General features: G+C 44.1%; 1 protein-coding gene across 1 annotated transcript in view; it reads right to left on the reverse strand.

Moving 5' to 3' along the window:
* OBSL1 (obscurin like 1) overlaps positions 1 to 20,562 on the reverse strand; it is a 78,624-nt gene extending 58,062 nt beyond the window's left edge. Inside the window, exons 1-2 of the mRNA XM_030210894.1 lie at positions 19,960 to 20,562; positions 19,545 to 19,923 (exon numbers count right to left, since the gene is read on the reverse strand). Of these exons, the coding sequence (XP_030066754.1) occupies positions 19,545 to 19,923; positions 19,960 to 20,562 (982 nt within the window). The remainder of the gene's footprint in view (positions 1 to 19,544; positions 19,924 to 19,959) is intronic.
* Between the last annotated feature and the right edge of the window lie 639 nt (positions 20,563 to 21,201).

Raw genomic sequence — 21,201 nt, forward strand, 5'->3', positions numbered from 1 at the left:
TTATAAATGATTTAGAGATGGGAGTAACTAGTGAGGTAATTAAATTTGCTGATGACACAAAGTTATTCAAAGTCGTTAACTCACGACAGGATTGTGAAAACTTACAGAAGGACCTTACGAGACTGGGAGATTGGGCGGCTAAATGGCAGATGACGTTTAATGTGAGCAATTGCAAGGTGATGCATGTGGGAAAAAAGAACCCAAATTATAGCTACGTCATGCAAGGTTCCACGTTAGGAGTTACGGACCAAGAAAGAGATCTAGGTGTCGTTGTTGATAATACACTGAAACCTTCTGCTCAGTGTGCTGCTGCGGCTAGGAAAGTGAATAGAATGTTGGGTATTATTAGGAAAGGTATGGAAAACAGGTGTGAGGATGTTATAATGCTGTTGTATCGCTCCATGGTACGACCACACCTTGAGTATTGTGTTCAATTCTGGTTGCCGCATCTCAAGAAAGATATAGTTGAATTGGAAAAGGTGCAGCGAAGGGCAACTAAAATGATAGCAGGGATGGACGACTTCCCTATGAAGAAAGACTAAGGAGGCTAGGGCTATTCAGCTTGGAGAAGAGACGGCTGAGGGGAGACATGATAGAGGTATATAAAATAATTAGTGGAGTGGAACAGGTGGATGTGAAGCGTCTGTTCACACTTTCCAAAAATACTAGGACTAGGGGGCATGCGATGAAACTACAGTGTAGCAAATTTAAAACAAATCAGAGAAAATCTTTCTTCACCCAATGCATAATTAAACTCTGGAATTCGTTGCCGGAGAACGTGGTGAAGGCGGTTAGCTTGGCAGAGTTTAAAAAGGGGTTAGACGGTTTCCTAAAGGACAAGTCCATAAACCACTACTAAATGGACTTGGGAAAAATCCACAATTGCAGGAATAACATGTATAGAATGTTTGTACATTTGGGAAGCTCGCCAGGTGCCCTTGGCCTGGATTGGCCGCTGTCATGGACAGGATGCTGGGCTCAATGGACCCTTGGTCTTTTCCCAGTGTGGCATTACTTATGTACATGACTTATTTACTAGCCATGGAATGGATGAGAGCAGATGAACAGAGAGATTCACAGTGGATTCTTTTCCAAAAGATATAGAAACCATATTGGTCTATACTCTCCCCTAAACAATTTGAGTTTGCATGAACTGCTGACTTCAGTGTGGTTACTGGACTTGAGAAATTATAAGTATCATTCAAACCTGCCAGATTAAGAGCCAGTTTCAATTCCCACAGTGTCAGCTGGACTTGGTTTTTGGATGTCCTAGGGAAGAAGAGGGTAATCCCACCCGCTAACACTTCTTTCCCCAGGTGGCAGCACCGAGCACCAAGCAACTAATGGTCCGACGGTGATTGCCCTCGGGAGGCTCCAGGCAAGTCTGATCCCGAACCCAGAAGTGCCCAGGTCAGGGCGTTACATTTAGGTGGTATTATATAATAAATTATATTTATCATGATGATGGCTGTACACTGCCCGATTACCACTGGGATTGCCTACTCCCCCCTCCCCCCAGCTAGAAAATAAAAATGATTTTCTAGCGTGGAAAATGGCGCACGCCAAAACAGAACTAAAGCACCTAATAGTAGTGTTGTTTTCCCACGCGGTACCCGTGCAGTAACCCTACTGCCCCTATATGTTCTAATTCTCTTGTATTTTCCCTACAGATATGCCCAGAGGTGGAGAGAGGGTGGAGTATTGAGTTTTAGGTAAAACATTACCCCCAGAGAAGGCAGGTGCAAATCTCAGGGTAAATAATCAAAGTAGAATTATCTGTTATTTGCTTTGATTATTGGTGTAAATGAAATGGATAATAATTGCCCCTGGTTGATCAATTTAGGACTGACCCCATCATAGGGACACTAACAAAACATTCTCAGGGTCCTGTGTTTGTTATGCAATTAATGAATTTACAATTTTCCCCCAATATCTTAGAACAGGGGACTCCTACCACGTATGAATCAAAGAAACCTATATTACTGCACAAAGCTGCCAGCAGAGGGCGCAGGGTGACTGCTTAAGTTGGAGGCACAGCAGAAAATCTGTTGCTACCATGTGACTCAAAAACAAGACTTTTGAGATGTTCCAGGGGAATTTTATGCAGATGGTCTACCTACACCAGCCTATACAATGATAAATAGTTATCTTTTATATAGTTCTTACTTTAAAGTCAATATTAAATTAAAATTCTTTCAGCATTTGAATAAATCAAGAACTAGCTTCTCCCCCTCTAACCCACAATTTTATTTTTGTTACATTTGTACGCTGCGCTTTCCCACTCATGGCAGGCTCAATGCAGCTTACATGGGGCAATGGAGGGTTAAGTGACTTGCCCAGAGTCACAGAGAGCTGCCTGTGCCTGAAGTGTGAATTGAACTCAGTTCCTCAACACCAAAGTCCACCACCCTAACCACTAGGCCACTCCTCCACTCAAATTGCCCTCACTCCACTACCCCAGGACATCAAAAACTATTTCAGCCTTATAAAAAAAACACAGCATTTCATGATAACATTACAATATAAAAATTCTTATATTCCATTAGAGTTCTATGCAAACCACAAGATCAAAGATAACCAGGCATATATTCAAAGCTAACAACAGAGCTATCTAATAGTGACATCAAAGTCTATTTAAACCAGGGGTGTGCTGGTAAATTTTTTAACAACAGGCTCTCCGGACGTAGCCAGCTCTGCAGTTGGAAGTGCCGGGGGGGGGGGGGGAGCAACACTTGTCTCTCTCTCCTCCCTCCCTTCGTGCGGACACGCTAGGCATACCTTTGCTGGCAGCCACCACTCCCAATGTCTTGCTCTGAGCAGCATGCTGGAACTTCTCTCACATGCTTGAGAAGTCCCAGCCTGCTGCCCAGAGCTGGAAACAAGGAGCGGGGAGCAGCAGTAGTCTATTTACTTGGCTGGCAGGGCTCAGCATCCCCACCAGCAAAGTAAAAGAGAATTCAGCAGGGGGCCCAAGCCCACATTTTGGGAGCCAGTTGTTAAAGTAGCCATGGAGGGCCTTACTTTAACAACCGGCTCCCAAAATTCTTAAAAACTTAACAACCGGCTCTTGCGAGCCTGTGAGAGCCTGCTCCAGCACACCACTGATTTAAACGTTCAAAAATTTCTTAGAAAGAAAAGTCTTTAATAACTTCCTAAAATCAAATAATCCCGAATTTCTCAAATATAAGTAGGGAGTGAATTCCAAATAGTCAGGGCCTGATAAGCAAAACCCACAGAGAAAATAGTGCTGGGCTGACTTCTACGCTCTGTGCCCTGATGGAGGCTGAATTAGATTTGGATGGGCCGGAGTGGAGCTTTGGGGGCTTTGACAACAACTTCAGCAATTTAAGAACAAGGCCATTGCTGGGTAGACTTCTATGGTCTACGCCCTGAAGATGGCAAGAATAATTCAAGAACAGGTATGTATACTGTAGGTAATGAGTTTATCTTGTTGAGCAGACTGAATGGACCATACAGGTCTTTATCTGACGACATCTCATCTACTATGTTACTAAGTTACTTGAGGGCTCATTTTCAAAGCACTTAGACTTACAAAGTTCCATAGGTTACTATCAGGCTCATTTTCAAAAGAGAAAAACGTCCAAAAAGTGACATAAGTCTGCATTTGGACGTTCATCCCACAAAGAAGTCCAAATCAGTATTTTCAAAACCTATTTTTAGACGTCTTTCTCTGAAGTCCGTCTAAATCTAAGGCGGCGTGCCAGGGGTGTGTTCAAGGTGGGACTTGGGCGTTCCTAAGACTTAGAAGTCTTTCAGCCTTAATGGAACAAAACAAAAACGTCCAGGACTAAAACTGAGCTAGACCTGTTTTTATAAAAAGTAGCTGCAGTGGGAAGTGAACCCACTTCCCCAGGATCAAAGGCTGCTGCACTAACCACTAGGCTACTCTCCTACTCCACACAAGAGGTGCCCCAAATGACCAGATGATCACTGGAGGGACTCGGGGCTCACCTCCCCTTACTCCCTCAAATCACAAAACATTTTTCCAATCAGAAGGAAAAGATAGACTTTTTTGTAGAAAATGACCTTTCCTCTTCTGATTTTGGATGTTTTACATCCAAAAATGCTCCTTGTGCATTTGACTTGCCCAAAGTCACAAAGAGTAGCAGTGGGAATTAAACCCATACTACCAGGATCAAAGCTTGCTGCACTAACCATTAAGCCACTCCTCCTCTGTTTTGGACAGGTTGCATTTGGACGTCTTTTGTTGGAAAATGGACCAAAAAAAAAACAAAAAAAGAACATGGAAATCACAAGACGTCCATAGCATTTTCGAACACAAAAGATAGATGTCTATCTTTTTCGAAAATGACCTTCTTTCCTGTTCAGAATTTGGACGTTTTTGTAAAACATCCAAATTCTGATTTAGATGTTCTTTCGAAAACATCTCCATATAACTTTGCAAGTCTAAGTGCTTTGAAAATATGCCTCATCTATATTACTATGTTTCATTTCTCAAGTTACTAGGGTTTGGAAAATGTAACAACATACGATCTTTTGTTGGAAATATTAATCCACTCAACTAAATAAGGAGCCAAGCCATAGAGGGTTTTATAAAGTAGCATAAAGATTTTAAATTGAATGCATGTGTCCATTATCAGAGGCATTAATTTAGGTTCCAACCTAGTGAAATGCCTTTCAGGATCTTCAGCGACCAGATGTACCGACCAAATACTGAAAGTGATCGAGAAGAGAGTGAGGCTTCAAATACTGATGTTGTAATTCACCTGGGGACAAATGACCTGGCCAACAATAGCATGTTTACAGCACAGAGAGAGTTCCAGAAGCTTGGGGAGGGACTGAAATCTTTGGTTCGGACTGTGGCTTTTTCTGAAGTAATTCCCACATGGGGGAAGGGAGAGGAAAGAGTATGCAAAACAGTGGAGCAATAAGTGGCTTGAGTCTTAGTGTAAAGAAGAAGGTTTTAGTTACATAGGAGCATGGGGTATTATGTGGAAAAATAACAGGCTGTACTGTAATGATGGGCTACATCTTTCTGTGACGGGAAAAAGGATCCTTGGGGAGAAATTCAGATAGTATGTTTCTAGACATTTAAACTAGAAGACGGGGGTGATAAAAGGAAACAAGGGAATTCGGAGTCACCCCCAGAATAAACTTGATGGCAGAGGGAAAGGTCATCTAAATATAGAAAACCACCTAAACTCACTAAGGAGGAGGAGTGGCCTAGTGGTTAGGGTGGTGGACTCTGGTCCTGGGGAACTGAGTTTAATTCCCACTTCAGGCACAGGCAGCTCCCTGTGACTCTGGCCAAGTCACCTAACCCTCCATTGCCCCAGGTACAAATAAGTACCTGTGTATTAGAGAGCTGCACAGGAACGGGGTTTGTGGGAATCCCACAGGATTCCCACAGGGATAGAAGCAGTTCCTGTGGGGACAGAAGCAGTTCTGCAGGGTTCCTGTGGAAGTGTAAGCTACACCTGCACCAGCCTCTCATCTACTGAGTACCAAGTTCTTTGAGTGCTGTCTTCTCCTCCTCTTCCTCTTTGCTTTAACAGCACAAATGTGGAAAATTTTCCATTAAGGAGGTGGTAGAGACACAAATAATGATGGAATTCAAAAAGGCATGGGATGAACACAGAGGATCTTTAATTAGAAAATGGAAGTTATAAAAAACCTAACCTTAAATGGCTGCATATGTGTGGATGTGTGAAGGAATGCTTAGATGGCGACTCTGGCTATGATTAACTAGGGCCAATACCGGGCAGCTTTGTATGGTCTGTGTCTAATATATGGAAGTCTGGTTTAGGATGGGTTGGAAAGGGCTTAGACAGCAACTTCAGTGGCTGAAACATAAGGACAGTTCTGGACAAATTTTTTACGATCTGTGTCCCACAAATGAGAAGACGCATAGACTGGAGTGGGCTTCAACGACAACTCCAGCAGTGGGAACATAAGGATAGGGCCAGATAGACTTCTATGGTCTATGTTCCAGAAACACAAAAGAAAGACCATAATCAAGTATATAATATCACACTCATTGATTTAATCATGAATTGATAATGAGTGTGACTATTGGGCAGGCTGGATGGACCATTCAGGTCTTTATTTGCTGTCACTCACTATGTTACAATTAATCCTCTTTGCTCCCGGGCTGATGAGCAGACCTTAGCTCTGACACAGGCATGAACATCAGATGTCACCTGACCTACTGGCGCGTGCATGTGGTGACCTCTCAGCACACAGTGCCAGTAAATCAGAGACAAATCTTACATGTGCACACCAGAGTGTTCCAAGTTTCAGCTTCCATTCCTTCCTTGCCTACAGTGCTGTGGCTCAAATCCAGAGAAAGACTGAGGGAGCTGACTGGAATTTTCTTTTATGTACCATTAAATTTTTCAGTGATGGGTGGGGATGGGTTACATTCTTGCGGGGACGGGTGGGGATGGGTTAAATTCTTGCGGGGACGGGTTGGGATGGGTTAAATTTTTGTGGGGATGGATGGGGATGGGTAAGATTCCAGCGGGGACGGGTGGGGATGGGTAAGATTCCAGCAGGGACGGGCGGGGATGGGTAAGATTTCTGTCCCCGTGCAACTCTCTACTGTGTATATATAAGCCGCATTGAGCCTGCCCATGAGTGGGAAAGCACAGGGTACAAATGTAACAAAAAAAATAAGCACATGGAAAGCAATGAGCACAAATGCTTGTAGTCTAGGTAAAAAGGTTCAAGACTTGCCAGCCCTAATGTTTTGAAGAAAACTTGGATATTGTTGCTTTTAAAGAGACGTGGTTTAATGATTCCCATGAATGGGATGTGACTATACTGGGCTATAATCTTTATAGAAAGGATAGAGAGGGCCGAAGGGGTGGAGGAGTGGCGTTGTATGTGAGAGACAATATCATAGCAGCTGAAATGCGGGGGACCTGGGTTAAGGAAGAAACTTTATAGATCGCCCTGGGAAGAGAAGATGGAACCTGTATCCATACAGAGGTTATCTACAGACCTCCGGTACAAATGGAGAAGCTAGACAAGGATCTGATAGAGGATATTCAAAAGATTGGTATGAAAGGGGAGGTGCTACTGTTGGGAGATTTCAACTTGTCTGATGTGAACTGGAACGTCCCGTCTGCGGAATCAGAAAAAAGTAGGGAGATTGTGGACGCCTATCAAAGTGCCTTGCTCAGACAAATGGTGACGGAACCCATGAGGGAAGGGTTGATGCTGGATCTAGTGTTCACGAATGGAGGAAATGTTTCTAATATCCGGGTGGGTGCCCACCTATGTAATAGTGATCATCACACGTTATGGTTTGATATAAGGGCGAAGGTGGAGTGTGGATGCACAAAACTCAAAGTACTGGATTTCAGACGTACTGATTTTGATAAAATGGGGGAGTACCTGAAAAAGGAGCTGTTGGAGTAGGAAGGCGAAAGAGAAGTGGAACATCAGTGGTCAAAGCTGAAGGCTGCTATAAATATGGTGACTGATCTTTACGTGAGGAAAGTAAACAAAAACAAGAGAAACAGGAAGCCTATATGGTTCTCCAACCAAGTAGCTGAAAAAATAAGAGCAAAAGAGACTTTGTTCAAGAAATATAAAAGAACGCAACGAGAGGATCAAGGAAAAGATTATTGGATTAAACTCAAAGAAACGAAGAGGGAAATATGGCTAGCAAAAGCACGAGCGGAAGAAAAAATGGCTAAAAATGTAAAGAGAGGTGACAAGACCTTTTTCAGATATATTGGAGAAAGGAGAAAAGGTAGGAATGGAATTGTGAGACTGAAAGATAATGAGAATGGTTATGTGGAGAGTGAGGAGGATAAAGTGAAAGTGGTAAACAATTACTTGTCTTTGGTGTTCACGGAGGAAAACCCTGGTGAAGGACTGCGGTTGGCTGCCGAATATCTGGGAATGGAATGGATATTCCGCCGTTTATAGAAGAAAGAGTTTATAAACAGCTTGAGAATCTGAAGGTGGACAAAACTATGGGGCCGGATGGGATCCCAGGATGCTCAGGGAGGTCCTAGGGGGACCTCTTAAAGATTTATTTAATAGATCTTTAGAGACGGGAGAGGTTCTGCAAGATTGGAGATGAGCGGTTGTGGTCCCTCTTCACTAAAATGGAGACAGGGAAGAAGTGGGAAACTACAAACCAGTAAGTCTCACGTCGGTGGTAGGAAAAATAATGGAGTCGCTGCTGAAAGAAAGGATAGCTAACTTTCTAGAAGCCAATGGGTTACAGGACCTGAGGCAACATGGCTTTACCAAAGGAAAATGCTGCCAAACGAATCTCATTGACTTCTTTGCTTGGGAGACAAAAGAAATGGATGAAGGCCATGCGCTAGATGTAATCTACTTGGATGGAAGCAAAGCAATTAAGGAGCCTGCAACCACTGCTCTCTGAACAAACCCAGAGAAGAACTACACACACGGTTCAGGGCAGTGCCAGTCAAGTGTACGTGTTGACGGGACCCCGCGCAGCCCGAGGACGCCGCTTGCATTGAGGTAGGGGACATGACACCACCTTGTTGCATTGTTTCGTCACCTTGAGATACTCAGACACCATCACCCCAAAGTCCCTCTCCTGGGCTGTGCTTATCAATCTCTTTCCTCCTATCTCCTGTGGATTTCTGCACCCCAAGTGCAACACTTTGCACTTCAAAAAGGCGGTAAATAAATCTGTTTGTGTGGTTTACTTCCTGAAACTACACTTCTCTCAGAAAATGCTACTTCTCAGCATGTGTGAAAGAAAGTCCAGGTGAGGCCACAGCTTTGAAGCAGTGCAGCCGAATTAATGTCCTTCTCAAGCCTTCCTCTGGTAATGCTTCTGAATTAGATTCCTGGCTGCATAGCTGTCTCTAATCTCCCTGGCACTGATCCTGGAATGTTAATTTGACAGCTGGAAGTGGACACATTCCCCTGCTGCCTAATCCCACTCTAGGATGTCAGGATGTATTTTTCTATTATAATGCTAATGTATATGGAAGGGACCCAGCCGGCTAATCTTGGGAGAAAGATTTCTCCATGCGGCCACAGTGCAGCTGTCATCATCGTTTTCCTTTTCTTGTTTCTTGTTATGTATTTTGCTTTACATATTTCTTATGGTTTACTTTGTGCCTCTCAGAAATCACATAAATATGTATAAAAATTCATCAAGAGCGTTTCCTTATCACAGGCACCAGAGATCCACAGGTCTTGATCATTCTGTTGGAAATGTTCAGCATTGGGGATTAGTTGGCTTATGAGGTTTTTTTCATTACATTTTGTTGAAGTTAAGCTTATTTGTGTATTATTGTACATTATGGGTAGGAGGGTCTGAAGAGTCCCTGATTTCTATTGTGCCTCAGAAAAGGGGAGCAGTATGGTCCTGTGGGGGTGTCTGTGCTCAGACTATAAAACCCTATGTAATGGGAGGGGCTGTGTCCTTTTTCCTCATCACCAGTAGTACTGGGAGTGTGGGCTGCAGGCTGGTGGATTCACAGTCCCTTTGGTGCCAGGAGAGTGTCCATTATATTTGGAGTCTGTCTTCAAATAGATCCAATAAGTGGTTCACCGAATCAGTGAACAAATTAACCCCAACTGGAACGTTGCTGCCCAGGAGATAAAAGAAGCCCCCAGAGGTTCCAAGAATTCCCTGAAGCACCAGCCCGGCTGTTTCAGCTGCATTTCAGATTTCTTTTAAACTGTGATTGCGTTTATCTACATAGTAACATAGCTGTTTGGGATTTGGACATTACAGCAACTTTCTTCAGTAAAAGAAACTTTCATCTCAATGTTCAGTTTTTATTTTAAATTCACCACCGTAAAACACTTTGCAGACACGGCAAAACCATCAACCATGTCTCAGAACCACTGAAAATCTATAGTGCACGACTTCATCATATCTTCAAGCCTTTCACTGCAAGGGCAGTCTTGTAACTGCGGCCACATTTACACGCTCCTTGCAGAAGCAGTTTAGGTTAGTTTAATAATTTGATAGATCACCCTTCATGGTAAATAACAGAGCGGTTTACAAAATAAAATAAAAGCAATCAAAAATCAATAAAACAATCATGCAAACAATTAACATAAATTCAAAGGATGATACCAAAAATTGCTAAAATTATTTTTAGAAGAACCATAAATTAAAATAACAAAAACAAAACATAGCAGATTACACAATTAATTTAAAGAACACACACATCTGAAATAGCCAACCTTCTTCTTCCTAAACATTGAATGCATAACATCAGATTTGATATGTTGATTTTGTTCCACAAATATGGTGCCTAATGTCCAAATGAGTCCAAGTAAATTATCTTATTAGATGGAATAACCGACTGATTCTGTTTGTTGGATCGAAGAAATGTAGGGATCAGTAGGTTAGAAACCAAAATGGGCAATCAGACAACAGAAGGTTGAAAACCAAAGTTAAAATTTTCAGCTGTATCCAAGCACTGGCAACTAATGATGTCTTATAAGAAAATCTGTCACTGATCATACTGATGTGCATTATATTTATTTATTTGCCTTTATGAAGAAATTCACCCAAGGCAGTGTACAGTAGGTACAGTTTAATATAAAACTTATAATTTTGTTAACAGCAATAACAATAGTAAAATAATCAAGAATAAACATAAATGTAATAAATGAGGTAAACTTGAAAACAGTAAATTGAAACCTAATAACAGAACTGTGGTGAAACAGTATCTAAAATAAACACATTTAACAGCAGTGGAATTCAAATACCAGAGATATAATACAATATTAGCATAATACTAATGATTATCTCTCTATATAAAACACACCCCAACGTTCTATTGAAGCCTGTAGTTGTGTAGATCGAAACTCCTCCATGAGTGTATGCCCCACCCTCACGTCACAACGTGATGACGTCGAGGGCGGAGCACTTACACGCAACGAATCGCATCGCCCACAAAACGTGGCGTCAGAAACATCGTGAAAGCGAACGACCTGCAAGAAAGTGAGGACTACCATCGCCCAGCCCTCGCGTCAGAACGGAGCACTGACACTTGGGAGGAAGCGAGGGAGGAAAGCAGCCTGACCGTGGGAGGGAGAGAGCGAGCCAGCCTAAACGTGGGAGGAAGGGAGAGAGGCAGGCAGGCAGGCAGGCAGCCTGAACGTCGGAGGGAGGGAGCCAGCCAGCCAGCCAGCCACCCAGCCAGCCACCCAGCCTGCCTGAACGTGGCACTGGGAGGGAGGGAGCCAGCACGACCTGCAAGAAAGTGAGGACTACCATCGCCCCGCCCTCGCGTCACAATGGAGCACTGACACTTGGGAGGAAGCGAGGGACGGGAGGCAGCCTAAACATGGGAGGGAGGGAGGCAGGCAGCTAGCATGAACATGGCAGTGGGAGGGAGGGAGCCAGCTTGAATGTGGCAGTGGGAGGGAGGGAGGGAGGGCCACGACCCTGAAGCTGGGAGGGAGGAGAGGAGAAAAAAGGGGAGGGGGAGGGGAAGGAAGGAAGGGGGGAAGGGAAGACGGGAGAGGGGAAGGAGGGCGGGAGACGGAGGGGGGGCCCCTGCCGCACACTCTCATTCTTTCTAACACACACACTCTGAAACAGACAGCCTCACTCTATGTCACACACACACACACACACACACACTCTCGCACATTCACTCTGTCTTTCTCTCTCACACAGTCACTCTCACACACACTCTCTCAAACATACATACTACGAAGAAAACCTTGCTAGCGCCCGTTTCATTGGTCTCAGAAACGGGCCTTTTTTACTAGGGACTGTCTCTATGTCAAGTGTTCAGCGCTGCATACGGCTGGTAGCGCTATACAAATGTTATTAGTAACTTATATGTAATAAGCATCATTAGAACATTCAACTAACAGAGATATGATGCTAAGGATTTTCTACAATACGGCTTATCGTATGGCTGAGGGATCAAGAGCAGATGATGGGAACAAGATGCGTTGTACAGAGTTAGTTGGGATAATTTGATGGTTAGTTAAAGCCAAGGAAAGTTCATTGTCTAGTTAAGCAAGAGATGAGGAACTGATCTAAGTTACAGTGTGTGCAGAAAGCAAGTTCAGATGCAGAGTGAGTGTATAGTCAGTCACCCTACATTTTAAAGGCTTGGCAGAAGAGCCAGGCTTCCACCTGCTTCCTGAAGTACAGGTAGTCTGGAGTTATACGTAGTTCCTCTGAGAGTAAATTCCAGAGTGGGGGGGCTACTCCTCAGAAGGCTCGCTGGTGGGTATCACATTGTTTAATTTCTTTTGACGAAGGTACAGATCGTGATGATCTTTGAGAGGACCTTAGAGGTCTTAAAGGTATGTAAAAGGCTAACTTATTCTTTAAGAATTCTGGCCCATTTTGTCTGAGGATCTTGAAAATCAAACACTGAGTTTTAAACTTAGCCCTCTAAGGTACTGGTACCAGTGTAGCTTTTGAAGGAAGAGTGAAATGTGATAATGCTGTTTGCAGCATTCTATCAGTCATGGTCCAGCACTCTGAATTAGTTGGAGCTGATAAACTCTTTTTGATTTGGCCAGTGTACAGGGCATTACAGTACATAAGTTGCCATACTGAGACAGACCGAAGGTCCATCAAAGCCAGCATCCTATTTCCAACAATGGACAATCGAAATTACAAGTACCTGGCAAGATCCCAAAACAGTGCAATACATTTTATGTTGCTTATCCTAGAAATAAGCAGTGCATTTTCCTCAAGTCCATCTTAATAATGGCTTATGGATTTTTCTTTTAGGAAGCTAGCCAAACTTTTTTTTAACCTTGCTAAGCTAACTGCTTTTACCATATTCTGTGGCAACGAACTCCAGACTTTAATTACACATTGAATGAAGAAATATTTTCTCCAATTTGTTTTAAATTTACTACATTGTAGCTTCAATGCATGCCTCCTACTCCTAGTATTTTTGGAAAGCGTGAACAGACGCTTCACATCTACCTGTTCAACTCCACTCATTATTTTATAGACCTCTATCATATCTCCCCTCAGCCGCCTTTTCTCCAAGCTGAAGAGCCCTAGCCGCTTTAGCCTTTCCTCATAGGGAAGTCGTCCCATCCCCTTTGTTCTGTCCTCCGACAGCCTCGCACTAGTTTATAACGTGATCCTAAAATGTGTGTAATGCTCTTACTGTTATTCTCAGTTCTAAGGACTATCATTGCTGCACTTTCTCACTGCAAAGATACATGAGCAATGCACTGTGGGTAATGTAGTTCACAGGCAGTGCAACCACACTTGCTTGGCTGTGTAAGAACTGTTACCACTGGTTATGAGGCTGCCCAGACCTCCTCCCTCTCTCTGCCAAACTTGGTTCTTTTGTCTTCCTGCTATCATTTCCTGGTCATTCTCACTACCTCTGTCCTGGGAGGTCAGCCAGGTATGACCTTTCCCCCCAATCGAGAGCCGCCCTCTAGGGCCACCCCTTGCTACCCAATGGCAGGCTCTGTCCCCATTGGTCTCTATCTGCTCCTCCCTGAGCCTGTGTGAAGCCTCAACACCTCTTTGTCCTTTCAGCCATGAGGCATTCCAACACCATCTAGCCAGAGACATGGAGTACAGATCATCTCATTCCAGACAGTTCTTTCCTGCTGAAACTCCCTGTAACGAACCTGGTTTTTTACCTTGAAGATATCTCCTCCCTAATGAGATATCGCACATTCCAGTCATCCAGCTTTGAACCATTTCTACCTGTTCAACTATCCTCCCCCCCCCCCCCACCCCGCAATTTATCTACCTCTCTTCAGATCTTCACCCCCAACAGCTCTCAGATTAAGGAGTCTCTGTGTCCTGGAGCAGCACCTCAGAACATCTATCTGTGAGTAAATTATCTGTGATTTATTCAATAAAAGAGACTTCACAAAAATAATAGAGACTTCGTGTGATTGATGTGCCAAGGTTATACTCCAAGATATTGGGGCCTTAAGTCATCAAGCCTCAAAAGTCTTGATACCCTTTATTATTTCCGTCGCCCTTCTCTGCACCTTTTCTAATCCCACTATATCTTTTTTCTGTGTTTAATTCTGGTCGCCGTATCTGAAAAAGATATAGTGGAATTAGAAAAGGTGCAGAGAAGGGCGATGAAAATGATAAAGGGGATGGGACGACTTCCCTATGAGGAAAGGCTAAAGCGGCTAGGGCTCTTCAGCTTGGAGAAAAGGCGGCTGAGGGGAGATATGATAGAGGTCTATAAAATAATGAGTGGAGTTGAATGGGTAGATGTGAAGCGTCTGTTCATGCCTTCCAAAAATACTAGGACTAGGGGGCATGCGATAAAGCTACAATGTAGTAAATTTAAAACGAATCGGAGAACATTTTTCTTCACTCAACGTGTAATTAAACTCTGGAATTCATTGCCAGAGAATGTGGTAAAGGCGGTTAGCTTAGCGGAGTCTAAAAAAGGTTTTGATGGCTTCCTAAAGGAAAAGTCCATAGACCATTATTAAATGGACTTGGGGAAAATCCACTATTTCTGGGATAAGCAGTATAAAATGTTTTGTACTTTTTTGGGATCTTGCCAGGTATTTGTGATCTGGATTGACCAACTGTTGGAAACAGGATGCTGGGCTTGATGGACCTTTGGTCTTTCCCAGTATGGAAATACTTATGTACTTATTGATAATCTGGCTTCTTTAGTTTTCCAACAGGGTTTCTTGATGTTCTAGTACCTATTGCAGTGTTGTGGTGCTGTGTTTTCCTAAGTAGGTGCTTGTTGTGCAACTCATGGAAGTTGTTACACTGCTATTATGGAATGGCAGACTTGCTCTTTAGGTCCCGAGTGACATTTGTAGTGTTTTGTATTACTTCACAGTATGCCTGGTACTGGATTTTGGATTTGAATTTTGATCGCAGCTTTCTTAGTAATAGCTCAAGGCAAGTTTCAATCAGGTTCAGAAGGTGGCCATCTGGCAACCTTCCAAAAACACTGATATGAAGAAAGGCTAAAGCAGCTAGGGTTGTTCGACTTGGAGAAAAGACAGCTGAGGTGAGATATGATATAAGTATATAAAATACTGAGTGGAGTGGAACAGGTGGACGTGAATTGCTTGTTTACTCTTTCCAAAAATACTAGGACTAGGGGCCACACAATGAAGCTACAAGGTAGTATATTTAAAACAAATCGGAGAAAATATTTCTTCACTCAATGTGTAATTAAACTCTGGAATTCGTTGCCAGAGAATGTGGTAAAAGCAATTAGCTTAGCAGGGTTTTAAAAGGTTTCGGTAGCTTCCTAAAAGAAAAGTCTATAAGCCATTATTAAAATGGACGGGGAAAATCCACTGCTTATTTCTAGGATAAGCAGCATAACATGCATTGTACTGTTTTGGGAACTTGCCAGGTATTTGTGACCTGAATTGGCCACTGTTGGAAACAGGATGCTGGGATTGATGGACCTTCGGTCTGTCCCAGTATGGCAATGCTTATGTACATTTTTTTTTTAATTTATATTTTTCAAACATCAATATAAAAAGAACACATTCAAAGTGTTGTAGAATGAAAGAAGTAAAGTCTCTGCTATGCTGGCGGCAGAACCCAGACTGAAAAGGATGCAGTATATTGGTGTGGTTGAGAAAATCTTCAGGCTGGAGGAGGAGTGATTTCTCCAAACGTTTCAAGAAGGGCAGGTTGGAGACACAGTGAAAACTGGCGCCAAGAGCTGGATCCACACTGGACTTTTTCAGCAATGGGTGGACTAGGGCATGCTTCCATGCTGAGGGGAACATGCCCGAGGCCAGACTAGAGTGCAGAAGAGGAAAAATTAGTGGAGATAACAAGGGGAAAAGATGACATATTAGATGGGTGGGCCAGGGGTTGAGAGAGGAAGAGGAGAGGTTGAGGGACCTGACCGTCCGGAGTACTGCCGAAGCTGAGGGGACATTAAAGGAAGACCATGAGGAACCCAAAAGGACAGAGGGGGAGGAAACATCTGTAACAGGATCTGGAGATATAGGCATATGGCTGGGTGGAGGAAGAACAGGGGCTGGCGAAGGGCATCAATTTTGGCCTTCCAGGCAAGGGCCAGATCTTCAAGCAAGAGACAGGAGGAATCATTGGAGGGGGAAATTGTGTAGGAAGATGCTAATTCTGACAGGATGCAGTTAGCACATTGTGGGCGATTGGCAGCAACCTGGAGATGCTTTGAGAAGTGCTCACATTTATCTTTCCAGACCACTGAGTGAAAGTCATGAAGGGCAAACCATGAAATAACCGTAAAACATACATACGTGTGGCAGAATTTTCTTCTGAGATGGCAACCCTAGTACAGGCAGTTGTTTATGGAGGGGTGGAGCAGTGAAGCGTATAACAGTAGGTGTGGCAAGGGCCTTGAGGAGAGGCATTGGGGCAGGACAAGGGAGGGGCATGTAGGAGGGCAAGTGTCGAATTTTTCTTCATCAGAAAGTTGGAAACCCTAGAGTAGATCAGAGAGGTCCTGAGGCAAGAGGTCTCTTCTGGAGGAGGACTGGGAGTGAAAGAATCCCAAGGTGTTGGCTGGGCTGCAGTATCTGTGGGGGAAACCCAGGGAAGTAAAAGTAGTCCTATTGCCAAGGTTCAAAGCCGGGGTAAAGAATAAATACCCAAGAGAGGGAATAGAAGGCTGCAAAGGTGCATTTCTTTATTTGTGAAGACTCAGAATTGAGCGTCCTAACTAGAGCCAGACTCGGATTTAGGCATGAGTGACTTGAAATATTCTGTACAAGTTTGACAAGATAGGACTGCTGAAGAGAGGAAAAACCATTGTTCATGCGACTGTTGCCATGTTAAGTTCTGAGTCTGTGATAGGAGTGGCCTAGTGGTTAGGGTGGTGGACTGAGAGAGACATATGAAGGGAGGAGTGGCCTAGTGGTTAGGGTGGTGGACTCTGGTCCTGGGGAACTGAGTTCAATTCCCACTTCAGGCACAGGCAGCTCCTTGTGACTCTGGGCAAGTCACTTAACCCTCCATTGCCCCATGTACAAATAAGTACCTGTATATAACATGTAAGCCACATAGAGCCTGCCATGAGTGGGAAAGTGCAGGGTACAAATGTAATAAAAAGACTTATTTTGTTTGTCTGTTCAGCAATAAAAGTTTTCTTTGGATATACACTGTACCCTGATTGTGTCTGTGGGGCTCCCAGTCTGTCCCCCAGCCACAACTATTTTCAGAGGAGAAAGCCTTGTGGATGGTAGTGCAAAGTTTGGTTTTAAGTAGTTTCTTTATATTAAGGTGCATTTCGATTAAAATTATATTGTGCAATGTTATTTTTTTTTCCTACTGCAGCTCCTCTGTGACTCTGGACAAGTCACTTAACCTTCCATTGCTCAGAGTCACAAGGAGCTGCAGTAAGGACCCCCCCCCCCCCCCCCCCATATACCTTTAATCATGCAATTAATTGCAATTACAAATCTGACTGAAAATGCAGCCCTAAAAAATGTAAAGAATAAAAAGTAATGAAAAAAGAACCACAAAATACAAATGAAAAATGTAAAACAGCCTGGAGAGTAGCTATAAACAGCCTTACAGTTTTCACAGCTTACTTTGTGGGTTTGGAAACTCCAGGTGACACAAAATGTGGCAGCAAGGTTGGCGGTTGGGGCAAATAGATTTGAAAGTGTTAGGCCAATATTGCAGTCACTTCATTGGCTCCTGGTGAAGCAACGTTGTTGTTTCAATGAGGTCTTGTCAAGAGAATTATTCGCAAATCCCAACAATTGTGAAATTAAGGGACATTTAGACTAGTGGGTCCCGAGATTTGGAGTTCTGGGAAACAAGTATTTGTGGTCTTGCAGGAAAGGTTAAAATTATATTTCGTTAAATGGGTTGGGAATGGAAGAGGGTTGAGTAGTGAATTTAAATGAAAAAACCTTTGTATAGGTCAGTATGGATGAATTCTGAGGTTTGGTCCTGTTTGGTACAGCTGGGATATACTCTGGTTTTCCATCTCTTTTCTGATTGTTATGTTTTCTGTGAGGTATCTGGAAAGTCTTCAAGGAGATGCAGTATATAAAAGTACTGGAAATAAATATAAAAAACCCAGACTCTGCCTGCAGCGCAACACTGGAGAAATAGAAACAGATATACATTTCTTATTATACTATGCACATTTCCCAAAACAGAAAGAAAATGAAAGAATGAGCAGGAAAAACAGCAGCTGTCACCAGGCCAGAAATGTGACCTAACCAGAGAAAATACGGACCAGAATCAGAACTGAGGAACCGAGGAACTGTCCTTGTTATTAACCTCTGCTATACCATTCGGTTAATGTTCAAAACCAGTTGTATATTTAGCCGAAAGTGACCCTATCTGTGAATTTTCAGCAGGACTATATCTATAATACAACCGGTGCAGAGCAAGGTCATTCCGCAAACAGGTAACCCCAAATTAAACCGTTAGCTACGCAGACAGTATTTGAACATCAGTAGTCATCCATACTTAGAGCAGGACTGCATATAAAGGAACGACTTCATTGCCACCGCTAGGGTTGAAAAAAACACTGACTGATCCGTGTTCTTACTGGGATTGTGTATTTTCCCCCTCTTTTTGATAGCAACCACCTGGGAGGATCATTTTCAAGGTGATTTATGGGGGTAGAGAATGTTTTATCATCTCTGTTTGAAAATATTCGACAAAATTCATCAACTAACTTTCAGCTGAACCAAGTGGCTACAGCATCTCTGGGAGCATGAGGAGGAGAAAGGTGCACAGACACTGCAATTTCAAATCTCATGTTGTGTCTACTTTTTCAGCAAAACTCCACCCACACAAGAAGAGAAAGGACTGTGCAGACTTTGTGCCCATCACAGATTCAAACTTAAAAAGACATACACTTTCAAAAGTGCTGCAGACCCTGTGGGTAAAACATGCCTGGGGTCTTTCACCCAATCTGGACAGCTTGAAAGTTCCCCCATCTGACACCTTCAAGAAAATGATCGTATCTATAGAGCTTCCTAAATCTGAATGGGAACAGGGAAGAGATCAGTAGAGATAGCAGGGTGAAGAGCAATATGAGAAAAAAGGATGGAGGGTGAAGAAGGATAAGAGGGGAGTACTGGGAGGGGTGAGAGGAGAATGGAAGTGAGCAAGAGTGTGGGGATGGAGGAGAGTGGAAGTGAGCGAGAGAGGGAGGAGTGTGGCAATGGAGGAGAATGGAAGTCTGTAAGAGAGGAGTGTGGCAATGGAGGAGAGTGAAAGAGAGAAAGGGAGGAGTGTGGTGACAGAGGGATGAGTGTGGCAGTCAGCAAGAGAGGGACAGTATGGTGAGACAGGAGAGTGGAAGTCAGTGAGAGAGGGAGGAGTGTGGCAATGGAGGAGACTGGAAGTCAGTGAGATGGAGGGGTGTGGTGAGAGAGGAGAATGGAAGTCTGTAAGAGAGGAGTGTGGCAATGGAGGAGAGAGAAAGGGAGGAGTGTGGTGACAGAGGGACGAGTGTGGCAGTCAGCAAGAGAGGGACAGTATGGTGAGACAGGAGAGTGGAAGTCAGTGAGAGAGGGAGGAGTGTGGCAATGGAAGAGACTGGAAGTCTGAGAGAGAGAGAAGTGTGGAAGAGAAGAGAGAGGGAGGAGTATGGTGAGAGAGGAAGGGAATGCATGCCGACTGGTACCTTTCACGTGCAGTTCCACGGCACTCAGCGTCTGTCCTGCAACATTGGAAGCACTGCATATGTAAAGTCCTCGGTCCCACTGTTGGCAGTACAGCACTTTCAGGGTGAAGTAGCCCTCCCTGTCCTGATAGAGAAGGTGCCGTCGTCCTGGCACAATGCTCTGTCCATCCTTCTTCCACACAATCTCTGGCTGAGGTTTGCCAGTCACACAGCAGCGAAACTTAGCATGTTTGCCCTCACTCACAGTGAATATCTTGGCAGCGGGCGCATGGCTCACTTCCTCATTCTGGGGCATGGTCTTGTGACCAGCGTTGGCGTCATGCCTAGAGGGACGCTGGTTCTGGTGCTGCTGTGATTTGGAAGAGTAGCAGTTCTGCAGCTTGTCCAGAAAGGGGTCCTCCTTTTGCACACCCACCACAGGATCCACCAGCAGCACAGCCACAGCCACTGCCTCCCCAAAAGAGTTATGTGCTCTACAGACATAAATCCCACCATCTTGGAGTCGGACATTTTGAATCTTCAAGTAGTGACGGCCAGGCACCTCATTCTCTAGGGAGAAATGAGAAGTCTCAAATACATCTGACAACTTTCTGCCATCCTTCTCCCAGGACACACTTGGGCTTGGCTGCCCAGACACCTCACACACAAAGGACACATCTTCTCCCTTGCAGACCTTCAGTGAAAGTGGCTTTGCGAGGATTTGTGGCCGCTGATCTGCAGAGCCCTCTACGTTCAACGTAGCAGCTGCGTAGGTCTCCCCAATGCAGTTCTTGGCTTTGCAGGTGTACTGGCCACTGTCGGTCACTGTCAAGCAGGAAATCAGTAGAGTAAACAAGTCCCCATCTTCCTTCAGCTGGAACCGACCACCTGCCTCGATCACTATTCCTGCTTTCTCCCAAACCACCGCAGGGCGTGGGTCTCCTATGATGTGGCATTTCAGGAGAGCATGGCTGCCGCTGCACACAGTAAGCGTTCGAGGATAAGCGAGGAACCTTGGAGCCCCTCCAAATTCATCCATGACTGCTTGCAGGCTTCGGGGAGGTAAAGCCACAGCCATCGTTGATCTAGGGAAGCAAAATGGGGACAGGATTAGAGACCTGCCATTACCCAGCTCCAAGCTGGAGACGTCTTTGCCAGAGCAGTCAAGAAATAAGAGCGCTAAATGCTGTTTCCCACTGTTTTTAGTGTCTTCCTGCTTCTTGACTGCTCTGGAATTTTTTTGCCAGTCATGCTTTATGAACTTACATCCCAAAGTGGTGGAGGATTTGCCCATTGAAATCAGTGTTGGAAGTTCCATTATGCGTCAGGATGGGGTGGTCAGAAATCTCAGACTCTCCCCAAATCTCTAGCCTGGAACTAGATAATTTGGCTTCTCTGCCGCAGAGACTCATAAAAATGTTAGGGCACAGAACGGCAGGAGAGAGGTTTAGGTTTAGGGGCCTTTCTATGCCAGGATAGAAAATTTAAGGATATCCTAAAGGACTCTGGAACTCGTTACCGGAGAATGTAGTGACAGCAGTTGGCCTTACGGAGTTTAAGGGGGGTTTGGACAGATCCCTGAAGGAAAACTCCATTGAACATTATTAAATATATATATTTTTTTTTGGGGGGGGGGGGGGGGGGGTTGCTGGGTTCTTGAAGCCTGGGTTGGCCGCTG

The sequence above is a fragment of the Microcaecilia unicolor genome, chromosome 7 (assembly GCF_901765095.1).
Source record: "Microcaecilia unicolor chromosome 7, aMicUni1.1, whole genome shotgun sequence".
Lineage (NCBI taxonomy): Eukaryota > Metazoa > Chordata > Amphibia > Gymnophiona > Siphonopidae > Microcaecilia > Microcaecilia unicolor.